The sequence below is a fragment of the Polypterus senegalus genome, chromosome 10, assembly GCF_016835505.1.
Source record: "Polypterus senegalus isolate Bchr_013 chromosome 10, ASM1683550v1, whole genome shotgun sequence".
NCBI lineage: Eukaryota > Metazoa > Chordata > Cladistia > Polypteriformes > Polypteridae > Polypterus > Polypterus senegalus.
In genome coordinates, this window is record NC_053163.1 from 16,143,154 (window position 1) to 16,156,625 (window position 13,472).

Sequence of the window (13,472 nt, forward strand, 5' to 3'; positions counted from 1 at the left end):
TCGTATATGAAGTATAAGGAAAATATTGTAATTATCCAAAAATTCGACCTTGAGATTTTGATGAATCTCAATGTTTTAGACCTCCCTGGGTCCGATTTACTTTCTCTTAGGGAAAGTATTGTAATCGTCCAAAAATTTGATTTTCGAGATTTTGATGAATCTCAACGTTTTAGACCTCCTGAGTCCGAAAATACCATTTTTGAAATTATGTCTATGTATCTGTGTGTGTGTCTGTGTGTGTGTGTAAACACAAAACCTTGAGTATGCTTTCTGCTAGGTCAACCAAATTTTGCATACAAGTATTAGATACAAAACGTAGATTTCTATCAACTTTTAGGCTATTTCCGCTAACCGGAAGTGATACTTTTTTATTCATGCAGCTCAATTTATTCAACTTTACTTTTATAATAATTGTTCAATATACTATTAATTTGATTAGATTTGTTATTTATCGTTCTTTAATGTACATAACATAAAAATATAATCATTGTCTTGCGTTTTACTCCTCAAATATCCATCTCCATATCTGAGTATACAAGAAAGTCCACTCCCAATTTTTTTTACAGTGTCACAAAACGAGTGAATATTCAGTTTAACATATAAAATACTGTTAGAAGATTAAAAAGTTTACCGCAAAGTTATTTTTGGTGAGAACAACTTACTGTAAACGTTTATTGCAAATATCCATTTCAGTTAAATCAGTAGGAATCTTTGGCCACTCCTTCACATAATACTGATCTTTCTGTATCCTAGTACAAACCTCTCCATAACACTTCAACAGGGTCTGATGTACGGTTTGACTTGGCTTTCCTTAAAAAAATCTCCACATCACCTTTGTACGTCATATTTTGGCTCTTTGTCAAGCTGTCTGATCCTGTCTTTTTCTTCTTCAACCTTTGACAGATGACACCATAATTACCTCAGATATTCTTTGGTATGTTGTCCAATTCAGACTTTACTCCAAGAAAGCCAGCTGCTGGAAGCTTCTCCAAACCATGCTGCACCTCCCATTATGCTACATACGTGGCACGAGTTTACTTGAAAAACATTTTTTGTTTTGCACTAAGACGATGTTTGGCACTACGGAAAAATAACTTCAACTTTGCGTGATCTGTAGAGCAAATTTTATCCTAAGTATTGCTCAACTCCCAGAAATCATTAGTAAATGTCATTTTTGCATTATTTTCTTTTTGAAACCAAAAGTTTCTTCCTTCTCCAATTGCCATATAAAGAAAATATGTCCTGTCTGTCTCTTAACCGATTCATATGCCTTCACATGTGCACTGCAGCAAAAGAAGCCTTTAGATCTTTTTATGATAGCCTTAGAGACCTTTGATTAGGGGTGTTTACTGAACCTGATGAGATGATCTGCCTTTAATAAACTGCTAGTGATCTTACATTTTCACAGCTTGTAGGTAATTTGGTATTTGCTATACTGTACTACTCCTCAAAGGGAAACTGTCTTTTTGCATTAACTTTGGAGGTCTGAGCACGAGGTCAGCCATTGTAAAGTGACCCTGGAGCAATTTTCAGGTTAATGGCCTTGATCAAGGCCCGAACAGAGTAGGATCCCTTCTAGGAGTAACAAGATAATTTTAGATAATCTGTTTCATCATGGAACAACTCACACAGTGGAAATTAATTTTAAATTTCTTTAGAACAATTCCTAGATAATATGTATCACCAGCCATTCTTATGAAGATCTCTGCTGGAGGCAGTGTGCAATGGAAAATTAGGCACTAGACTAAGACCGTCGGTTCAAAACCCCACTGCCGACTCAATGTAGGATCCTACATTGTAAGCAATCAATGATCCTGTAATCCTAAATATATATTATATATATATATATATATATATATATATATATATATATATATACAGTTAGGTCCATAAATATTTGGATAAAGACAACTTTTTTCTAATTTTGGTTCTGTACATTACCACAATGAATTTTAAATGAAACAACGCAGATGCAGTTGAAGTGCAGACTTTCAGCTTTAATTCAGTGGGTTGAGCAAAAAGATTTCATAAAAATGTGAGGGAACTAAAGCATTTTTTTTAACACAAAATCTTCATTTCAGGGGCTCAAAAGTAATTGGACAGTTGACTCAAAGTCTATTTCATGGGCTGGTGTGGTCAAGTCCGTCGTTACGTCATTATCAATTAAGCAGATAAAAGGCCTGGAGTTGATTTGAGGTGTGGTGCTTGCATGTGGAAGATTTTGCTGTGAACAGACAACATGCGGTCAAAGGAGCTCTCCATGCAGGTGAAAGAAGCCATTATTAAGCTGCGAAAACAGAAAAATCCCATCCGAGAAATTGCTACAATATTATGAGTGGCAAAATCTACAGTTTGGTACATCCTGAGAAAGAAAGCAAGCACTGGTGAACTCAGAAACACAAAAAGACATCCACGGAAGACAACAGTGGTGGATAATCGCAGAATCATTTCCATGGTGAAGAGAAACCCCTTCACAACAGCCTACCAAGTGAACAACTCTCTCCAGGGGGTCGGCGTATCGATATCCAAGTCTACCATAAAAAGAAAACTGCATGAAAGTAAATACAGAGGGCGCACTGCAAGGTGCAAGACACTCATAAGCCTCAAGAATAAAAAGGCTAGATAGGATTTTGTTAAAGAACATCTAAAAAAGCCAGCACAGTTCTGGAAAAACATTCTTTGGACAGATGAAACCAAGATCAACCTCTACCAGAATGATGGCAAGAAAAAAGTATGGAGAAGGCGTGGAACAGCTCATTATCCAAAGCATAGCACATCATCTGTAAAACATGGTGGAGTCAGGCAGTGTGATGGCTTGGGCGTGCATGGCTGCCAGTGCCATATATAATCCATATATATATGAATTTCCCCATGAGATTAATAAAGTTATATAATATATATATAGTCACAGAAAGCACAACATGGGGGGCTCCTTACCAGGCTGAGGTACTTTTGCAATTCTACAGGTCAGGGATGGATGGGAAAGGTACTGTCCTCTGTGGACAGATAAACACCCCCTGACCCCCAGTAGATGGGGTGGCATTTCTGTGGCTGAGGCTCCTGTTGGTGCATCCGCAGTGCAGCTCAGGAGCTGTTGTCCTGGTGAGGAGCCCCACTGGGGTATTTGGGAATTAGCAGGTCTCGGAAGTGCTTCCTAGGTGTGATGTTGGGACACTGGAAATATTCCCATCCCCAACATAAAAGAAGCTGCTTTGTAGCTCCCAGGGAGTTGGAGTGAGGAAGACATGGACAAGACTTGAGGAGAAGTCAGTAAGGAGGTGGAAAACACACAGTAAAGAGAATCCTTGGACTGTACATTTGTGTATTGTGAAGAGACGCCTGTCAATAGCCACTTCCTTACTAATAAACTATTATTTGCAATGAGGACTTGGCATTGTGCAATTGTGTCTGGGGTGCTGCTACAGTTGTTTTCTGTTTATTTTGATCAGTTTGGCCAAAACTAAAGCATTCAAGTGAGGTTGATATTTCAAATGTCCATACAGGATACAGTGGACTCAGAAAGTATTCAAACCTCTTCACTTTTTCATATTTTGCTATGTTGTAACCTTGTGCTAAAATCATATTAAGTAATTTTCTCCACATCAAGCAACACTCAGCACCCAGAATGACAAAGCAAAAACAGGATTTTAGAAACTTTTGCAAATGTATTTAAAAGAAACTGAAATATCATAATTATGAAAAGTATTCAGACCCTTACCTATGACACTTGAAATCAGGCTCAGGTGCATCCCATTCTATTGATCTTCATTGGGATTTTTCTAAACCTTATTTGGAATCAACCTGTGGTCGATTCAATCAATTAGACACAATTGTCTATATAAGGCCCCACAGTTGATAATGTGTATCAGAGCAAAAAAAAAAAAATACACGCCATGAAACTAAAGGAATCACCTGCAGACTTTAGAGACGAGATTATGTTGAGGCACAGTAAGGCTTCAACAAAATTCCTGCAGCACTGAAGGTGTCCAAGAACACAGTGGCTTCCATAATTGTTAAATGGAATACGTCTAGAACAACCCTGAGCAATCATGGGAGAGGAGTGAGAGGGGGGACCCAATGTTCACTCTAGCTAAGCTCCAGAGAAACTATGTGGAGATAAGAGAAGCTTCAAGAAGGACAACTATTACTGCAACACTCCATCAGTCTAGGCTTTATAAGACAAGTGGCCTAATAAAAGGTTGTCCTCAGTAAAAGACGTATGGAAGGCAGCTTGAAGTTTGCAAAATGCCACCTAAAGGACTCTCACAAAGTGCAAAACCAGATTCTTTGGACTGATGAAACTAAGGCAATAATGATCTGATATTACGGAGAAACACTCAGCAATGCCTGCACACACCAGGGTAGGAGGAACATATTACACTAGAAAGAGACAACAACATGGAGCACTGTTTCAACGGACATTACTGTATTTCAGTGATTTTCAACTTAATTGGTGGGGTTGCAGGTTTTAATTTCAACCAACTTCATAATGGCATGTCATTCTTACCTTTAAAACAATACTCCACCAAGATATTTGTTTTATATTACTTACATGTAGTGATGGCAGAGAAATGTTTTAATCTCATGTCTCTACTTATAATGGAGATAGCAAAGTTTCTGATGGAATAGGCATCTATGGTGACCAATGCAGGACAACAGTAAAAAATATTAAAAACGTCCATGAAATAATTACATGTTACACATGTCGCATAATACACATATGCTTACACCATCCAAAATGCATGTACTTTTTACTTAAATATTATTAAGCGCCCTCATGAAGTAAAACAGAATGCACTCAAACATGATGGAGGATTTAAATGGAAGACTCGCCTCCTCCCTCATTCATTGGTCCAGCCCAGTAATGGCTTCTTCATTGGCTAAGAGTGCCCTTCACTCTATCACTCCAACTTCTCTCTTCGTGAATGTTCTGGAGCTTCTTCAAGTGTTGACACTTAAAAGATTTTGATCTTCGTGACCTATATTCAACTTAGGTACACTATGCATTTTTTAAAATTTTCTATGTTTGTCATTTTACAACAACATTTTCCTTTGACCATTTTTTATCTACATGCTTACCTTCTGGTTCACAGGCTTGCGAAGGGGAGGAACGAATGCTGTCCACAGTTGCTGGACAGGTTTCTTTAACTTCATTTACCGTGGTCATCTCTTTCTTTATACTGGAAGAAATCTCCACCTCTAAAACCTCCTCTTTGATGTTAGTTAATTCTTCCTCCATGAGGTCAAGGGACCTCTGCTTTATCCTTTCTTCTGAAATACTAGAAACGTCTATATGGTTACCTTCTTTCTTAATGAAACAAGAAATCAGCTGATGGGGTTTTCCTTCAGCTTCTAAAGAGCCAGTGATGACGGTTTTCTGTACGGTCGGACTGTTCTTACAAAAATGGTCGATTCTCTGTGAAATATGAGAAGGGGCTTCAGGAAGTCCTGCGAGAAAAGACAAAGGAAATCACACTTGCAAACAGAACATTTTTAAGGATCTAAACTAAAATGAAGCAAAATACAGATTTTAGACCAATAACCAGGAATAGTATTTTCTTTGTCATATTAGTCAACTAGAACATCAGTCTGTTATTGAAAACTATTTTTATGGCATTTTTCTAAAACATCTATATAAACTGGTGACTTACACCTACGTCACATTACACGATTTTTTCATCAACTTTCATTCACAGTCTTCATTTATATAATCTTAGTGAGTTGGCATTGTATTCTTATGAAGTAAATCACCCAATGAGACGTAAACTCTGTACGATAAATCATCTTTAGTTGGATGGGCAGGATGTGTGTGCAGGAGAGTTGACAACTAATGAATGCTCACCCAGAAGTACAATACATAGATGAGAAGTAGTGACGAGAAATAAGGAACATTCTTGTTTAGAAACTCACAAATAGAAGAGTAGCTTGTCTGTCTGATGTCTCGTATTTTACTTACAAAAACAGAATGGAAAATTGAAAAAAGGGGCCAAAACTGTGGCTGAACTCCCCGCAGATGTTAACCTTTAGTACAGTGGCTTTGTTAGGCAGCATGGGGACTATGGACATGAGAGAAGCTTGTCTGTCCAATGTTTTGTGTATTACATAGGATAACAAAATGTCATAAACGAAAACTGCTGCTGAACTCACGCCAGCTGTTAACCATTCATACAGCTCCGACTCACTACTTGCTGTCAGAAAAAGAGGCGAGCATGACTGTACTGGAAGATTGGCACTGGCTTGGTAAAAGTGGCATAGACTGCGATTTTGAGTTGTAAACTTTGACATGGTGCGGTGACAAGGTCTGAGACTGTGGTTGTTAAGTCTGAAAATGCGTGTAATGAGACTGTAGCTGCCGAAGCGTAAGGAGAAGTCAAGCAAGGATAAACGTGTGTTGAAAGAAATCTCTCAGTCGAAAAGTTTGTTTTAAAAATATTTAGTGAAAGTTAAAAGCAAATAATCCACACGAGAATAAAAGAAACAATAGTTACACACGTAGAATAAAAGGCAGAAAAAAATGAGGAAAAAATGTATCTTCTCTAAACTTTGCTTTTCTTGAGAAATTTTTGTTACTTCTGTACTTAAAGGTTCTTTACTTCTTCTTTCTATACTTAAAGGTTCTTAATTTCTTCTTCTGTACACCATAAGCATACAGTTCAACACTTAAATATGTGCTGTTTTACAATTTATTTTACACTCAAAAAGCCTGTAGGCATAGGCACAAGCACGTGCTAAGGCAAGGTCACGTGTGTAAGCACGAGCATGGTTTAAAACCGTATGGCTCTACACCTTACTCATGGCAAGGCTGTCACTAACTGAAGAATAATGTTTACTCAAAGCTGTTAGAAATGGCAAGAATATACCAATACAATTCTACGTACATGGCTTTTAGGAATCTCCCATAGATTATGCATTGTCATCTGGTAAAATATTCATGAATCTTATAGAACTAGGAAAATAGCTCTTACAGCGACAATGACTTTAAATGAGCATGGACACCTTAAATGAAACATTTTTTCTTTTTTATTTTCTTATACATTTTAAACCTAGAAGCAACTAAAATAAAAGCAACATATGATATTTCTTACTGTTTTTTATATGAAAACTTTATAGAATGCAGCTTTGAATATCAGTTTAAGCAACTTTGATATTAAGCTTCTCTGAATGAATGTCTTAGCAAACAAGATATTAGTGCATCATTAGATTTGGCATGTTATGAAGTAACCTAAATATTTTACCCAATATCAATAAATAACTTTTTGGGCCACTACCAGAGTCTAAGAGCAAATATTCATGCATACATACAGTGCATAACACTATGGGTCAAATGTTTTAGAAAACCTCCATTTTTATGGAAATGCATGCAGTTTAATGTCTTAATGTTTCATAAAATTAAAGCACAGAACAAATAAATAATGGCAAATAAAAAATAAGTCAAGGAATCATTAAGTGTACAGAATTTAATTGAAATTTGTGAATTATTAAAGTAGCCACCTTTTGCTGATGTAACAGCCAAACTGTGGTAACTCTTTGATCCAGAATGCCACTCACCCTGGCAGCGCCAGTCACCAAGTCTGCCTCCAGAATAAGACCCCCAGAGCATCACCCTTCCTCCTCCATGTCTGACAGTTGGTCTCACACATTGAAGAACCCCCCCTTTCACCAACTCGACAGCATACAGACACCCTGGGTGATGACCCGGAGATTTCAAATTTGGATTCATCAGTACATAAGACTTTCTTTCAGAGAGCTGGCATTTCAATGCACTATTTTGACAGACAGACAGACAGACAGACAGACAGACAGACAGACAGACAGACAGATAGACAGACAGATAGATAGATAGATAGATAGATAGATAGATAGATAGATAGATAGATAGATAGATAGATAGATAGATAGATAGATAGATAGATAGATAGATACTTTATTAATCCCAAGGGGAAATTCACAAGGAATGGCATTCCCAGACAATCGCCCTGTCAAACCAACAGCACAAAGTCTCCACTTCACAGTAAAAACTGAGACTTGCGTTTTTCAACCTGCACTGTTCAGCTGTTCTTGAAGCTGCTGTGCTGTGAGGTGCCTGTGATCACGCAAGCTGGTGACCCTCAGAAACTTGTCTTCTGATTGGGTGGTGACTTTGGGTCTGCCAGATCTCTTCCTGTCAGGGTTTCTTTCAGTTTCCGATTGCCTTTGGATTGTGTAGTTGGTCTGCCGTATTTTTTAGAAAAGCCTGACTTAGCATTGAAGAGTGAATGAGTGTAAATTGAGAATTGTGAAAGCACAGACTCTAGTTGTGTTCTGATTGGTTTGTGCTTATTAAATGGGCCCTCCCTAACTGGATTCTGCTCCTTACATTTTCTAACCTGCTTTGCTCGGATTATACTAGTGTGTTACTTAAAATAACAATTCCATCTCATTGTCAATCCATACAAAACAAAATCTATTTTTTTGTATTCCGTGTTATTGCTCTCGGTGTGTAAATGAAACCTGCAAATAAATGCCCAGCATTTAGGACACTTCCTCTTCCTCTAACTGGCTTATGCAGCAGAACAAAGACCCCAAAACAAAAGCAAGTCTACAAGTGAATGGCTCAGGAGAAATACAATTTAGGTCTTGGCGTGCCTTAGTCAAAGTCCTGACTTGAACCCAGCAGAGATACCATGGCAGTACCTGAAACTGGCAGTTCATGACTGGAAACCTACCAATGTGTGTGAATTAAAGCAGATCTGCAGTGGGTTAAAACTTCTTCAACAGGGATGTGAAAGACTGATATGAAATTATGGGATGCATTTAGTTCTGCTAAAGTTCCAATTAAAGTGTGTGTGTGTGTTGGGGGCATTTACTTTTTCACATGGGCGGGAAGGGTGTTGGATACCTTTCTTCCTTGAAGAAATAAAGTAATGGATTCAAAACTGTATTCATTCTGGTGCCTTTGTTTGAATTTTGCCTAAAGTAATTTATCATGAAAATATGCAAAAACTGAGGATATTAAGAAGAGGGAAATATTTTAGCAGCACTCTGTAATTAATTTCCTTGCCTTAATTGATAATGTACATTACTGTAAAAATCTTAGTTGTTAAAAAGTAACAACATTACAAAGACAAGTGAGTGTGTCAGGGGGTACTCATTTAAATTAATTTGGTCTAGTACAGACAAACGCACCTTGGTCTCCATTTCGTCGGCAGTTTGTGTCCATTTTTCCCTTCTGATGACTTTGGAGTGATGCAAAGCTGACAGTAACTGGACTCTCCCGATTCAAATCAGTGCTTATTGCCGTGGACTGGGACACACTTGGCTCCTGTTTACACGCACTTGCTTGACCGATGGTGCCAAGCGATGTGACAGGCGCCCAGTCCTGCGCATCACGCCCGTCATCAGCCTGTCGCCTCAGCAGCTCACCGCTAGCCACACGAGGTCGTGTGAGGGTCTCATCCTTACACACCACCCATGACGGTAACGGCTCAGCCAAGCCTCCGTTTGCCGTCTTGCCTTCAGAGGCTTTAAACGTGACATCTGAAGTTTCTCGCCTTACTAAGCCAACCAATTCAGAAATCACAACCTCCTCGTTAGTTTTAGTTTCCGCTGCCTTTACTTTTGACACATGAGAATCAGAAGCGTCTCCCGTCTTCAGACGTTCTTGGTCTCCTTTGATTTGTTCATCGTTATTGTACAAATCAGTCTGGAAGGGCATGCTCGCTGTTTTCTCAGTGCTGGACGCAAGATGATCAGTAAAAATATGATAGGAATCTTACTCGTCCATGACAGCAACAAGATTATCATCGAGGAATTTTCCTTTTATAGTGGTTTTGTTTTTTCTTCAGAAAAAAGGAGGCTCTTTAATTTAAATGTCAAATACAGAAGCCAGACTGTCACGAAATAGTAATAATTCCGGGAAAAGATGCGTTGTTGCTGGTTGTTAGGAGACAACGGTTCCGGGTGAACGGTGTGTTACATTGATATCAGGTCCTCGCGGAACCGATGGCATTCTTTCAGTGTGACGCGTGCGCAGTAGACGTCAGGCGACTGCCGCTGTGCTAGTTTTACTACAACGCATGCGCGCGCGAAGGTCTGCCGCTACAGGGATGACAATAACGGACAGTTTACTTCGGGTACTATTTCAAAACCACGCTGTAAATTTGAATACTCTTGTCTGATTAGATAAAAAAGTAAAGTGTTTCCTCAAAGTTCTCAAAAGAATATGTTGTATTTTGTAGTTATTGTCTCTGTACCGTATACTGAGGCGAAATGTACAGTACCTGTAAAAGTATTCATCCCTTGGAAGTTTCCATAGTTTACTGATAGAAAACACAGCACAACACCGGTTTTAATTTGGCTGTTTTGAGACTGATCATCAGAAACGATTCTTTAATGTCAAAGTGAAATTTCTGCAACGTGGTCTAAATTAATTACAAACATTAAACACAAAATAATTGGTCTCATAAGTCATGGCAATGGAAGTACAGGGGAAGAGAAAGCGAGGGAGGCCAAAGCGGAGGTGGATGGACAAACTAAAAGAAGATCTGAGGGAAAGGGGCTTGACTGGCGAGGAGGTGTAGGAATGAGCTTTATGGAGAAGGTTGATCAAGTGCATTGACCCCCACATAGAAGTGGGAAAAGAGGAGGAAGAAGAAGGTAACTATTTACTTACTTCAAGACAGTATTTAGTAGCTGCACCTTTGGCACCCTTGAAAGTCTTGAGTCTGTGTGCACAGGTCTCTCTTTCTATCAGGTCTGTATATCTGGACCAGCCATTTTTCTCCATCCCTTCTCCATCCCCCCAAAAAACTGTTCAAGCTTATCAGGTTGCTTGAGGATTGTGAGTGAACAGCCTATGCAGTCACAAATTCTCATTTGGTTTGAGATTTGGACTATGCCTTACAATTGCTCTGTAGATTTGGCTTTATACCTGAGGTCATTGTGTTTGCTGGAAATGCATCTTTTGCAGGTTTCTTGCATACTGCATCATGTTTTCATCCAGCATCCCCCCACACCCACTAGTATTTGCCCCAGAGAATCAACCCCACAGCATGGTGTTGCCACCGCAGGCTTCATTATGAAGATGGTGTGTTTTTGATAGTATGCAGTTTTCAACTTACACTAAACATAGCATTTAGTTTGATGGCCAAAAAAGCTGAATTTTCGTCTTATCTGACCATGCAAATCTTGTTTCTTCTGACTTCAGAGTCTTCCAAGTGCCTTCTGGAAAACTCCAGCCATGATGTGATATTTTTTTGTTTTTTTATAAAGGCCATTTCTCTTTGCTATTTCCCCATAAAGCTGTGAATGGTAAAGCACCCAGATGACAGTTGTTCACATACCGTCTCTGCAGTCTTACCCGTGTACTGCAGCTTGTAACTCCTTTTCAAGTTCTCATAGATCTTTTGGTGGCCTTCCTTGCTAATCTTCTTCTTGCTCAAATTGTTTTTTGTTTTTTTTTTTTTTGTTTGTTTTTTTTTGTAGACAGCTTGCTCTAAGATTTACAACTCTTTTCATTTCTTGATGATTAAATACACAGGATATTCTGTGACTGGACATTTCCTTGTCTCCATACCCTGACTTGTGCTTGTTAAATACCCTTTAACAAAGTTGCCTGCAGTCTCATTATCTTGTTGACTCACCTGGACCTTCCAGATTCAGGATCACGTATTTTAAACGTTAACATTATACAAAATTATTGTCTGATATACCTGCATTATTATCAATCTTTAATTTAATATTTTTTTATTAGTATGCTGCTGCTGGAGTATGTGCATTCCCCTTGGGATTAATAATCTATCTATCTATCTATCTATCTATCTATCTATCTATCTATCTATCTATCTATCTATCTATCTATCTATCTATCTATCTATTACAATCATTTCAAACCCCAGTTAACTAATTACCTGACTTCTAAAACCATTTGGATAAAAATCATTTTTTTAAGCAGTGCGGTTCACATTTCCCTATTACTGGAAGTTCATAATCACTTATTTTTTTCCCGTAAAAATAAGGTTTTGACTCTGGAACACGTGACGTCAAGTACTATTAATCTGAGAGACTCTACGTCATAAAAGAACAAAGTAAGTACTGCCAAGTGTTCAATAAGCGAGTCTCGCCATGAGGGAATCCTGCAACGACAAACCGCTAATCACTCCACAACACGTGAAGAAAATGTAAAAAAAGTAGTTAAATAACGAATGAATCAGGCAAATGTAGCGCGAAAAAAAAAAACAAACGTGAGACTTCTAAAGGAATTCATGATAACGTGGACGGCAAAAATTGGAAAGAATCAGAAGAATCGGTCCTGCCAGCCTTCCGATCACCTTGAACTCTGCTCAATCGACATTAATCTTTATAGGCAGACTGCAGTGTGGACCCAACCGTTTTATTCAAGGGATACAGTTCAATTCCACAATTGTACGTGTAAATAAATAAAGGTGTAAAAAACACAGTGGGATTTATCGCGTTATCATGTTTCTCAAAGCGTGTAGTCGTGGCCGAGTGGTTAAGGCGATGGACTCGAAATCCATTGGGGTTTCCCCGCGCAGGTTCGAATCCTGCCGACTACGATCTTTAATGACCAGGCTCGTCCTGCTGATTTCCATCTTTAATACAATGAAGATTATATGGCATTTAGCTTGGTACTTTGGAACGACTGAATGTTTAAGATTACACTCGGAAATGATGCGTTCCCCTGTCAATAATAACCGATTATTCGTTTAACCTTATCAAAGTGAACATTCACAACTTAAAGAGAACAGAGTTGTGCTGCAAAGCAAGTTCACGCGGCAAGTTTTTGGAAAGTTTCCAAGCTGTGGAGCACGAATTTCTTGCGGTCCAGACTGGCATTAAAGAACCCGCGTTATCGGTAAGTGCATTGATTCTAATAATTAATGATTAAAATAACAATAGTAATACTGACAACATCTTCACAGCTGTGTTTAAAGAATAAGCATTGTATCAGGGGATGTCTGATTAATCAGGTCATTAATAAACGAAAGCAGTTCAATTACTTCAGTCGCCCTGGAAAGGGTGATAGCGCTGACAGAAAATGGTTGAACCGACGGTAACGATGTAAATTTACACGGAAGGACGGGTGAAAATAAAAAGATTGGATATCGCTAAAGTATGTACGGCGCCGTGTTTCGGAAGAATGGCTATACGAAAAAATGGACTACTGAAGAATTTATGAAAACCATGAACGTCTAGTGAGACAGTATATTGCCCTTCTTTTTATTACTGCATGTTCAGCTTTGTTCCTTAAATACCTGACTTGGTGATACACCTGACAAACATAAAAAAACACAGTTAAGTTAAACCGTCAGTTTAATTAAAACTGGGCAGTTAAATCAGGTAAACCAAAAAGAAAATAGATTAACGTACAAACTATAAATCGTATCACTTAAGTGATTTCAGAAGCCGTGGCCAAACGGTTAAGAAGGTAAAATAGAAATTCGTTGTTTTCTGCTTTCTAATTTGATGGCTCC

At 38.5% G+C, this 13,472-nt stretch overlaps 1 protein-coding gene and 1 non-coding gene across 2 annotated transcripts in view; one reads left to right on the forward strand and one right to left on the reverse strand.

The window, feature by feature from the left end:
• LOC120536392 overlaps positions 1-13,472 on the reverse strand; it is a 53,347-nt gene that overhangs the window by 13,379 nt on the left and 26,496 nt on the right. The window contains exons 4-6 of the mRNA XM_039764715.1: positions 13,254-13,270; positions 9,166-9,750; positions 5,080-5,448 (exon numbers count right to left, since the gene is read on the reverse strand). Of these exons, the coding sequence (XP_039620649.1) occupies positions 5,080-5,448; positions 9,166-9,750; positions 13,254-13,270 (971 nt within the window). The remainder of the gene's footprint in view (positions 1-5,079; positions 5,449-9,165; positions 9,751-13,253; positions 13,271-13,472) is intronic.
• On the forward strand, positions 12,473-12,554 carry trnas-cga. The gene has a single exon. It is a non-coding gene; the product is annotated as a tRNA-Ser (tRNA).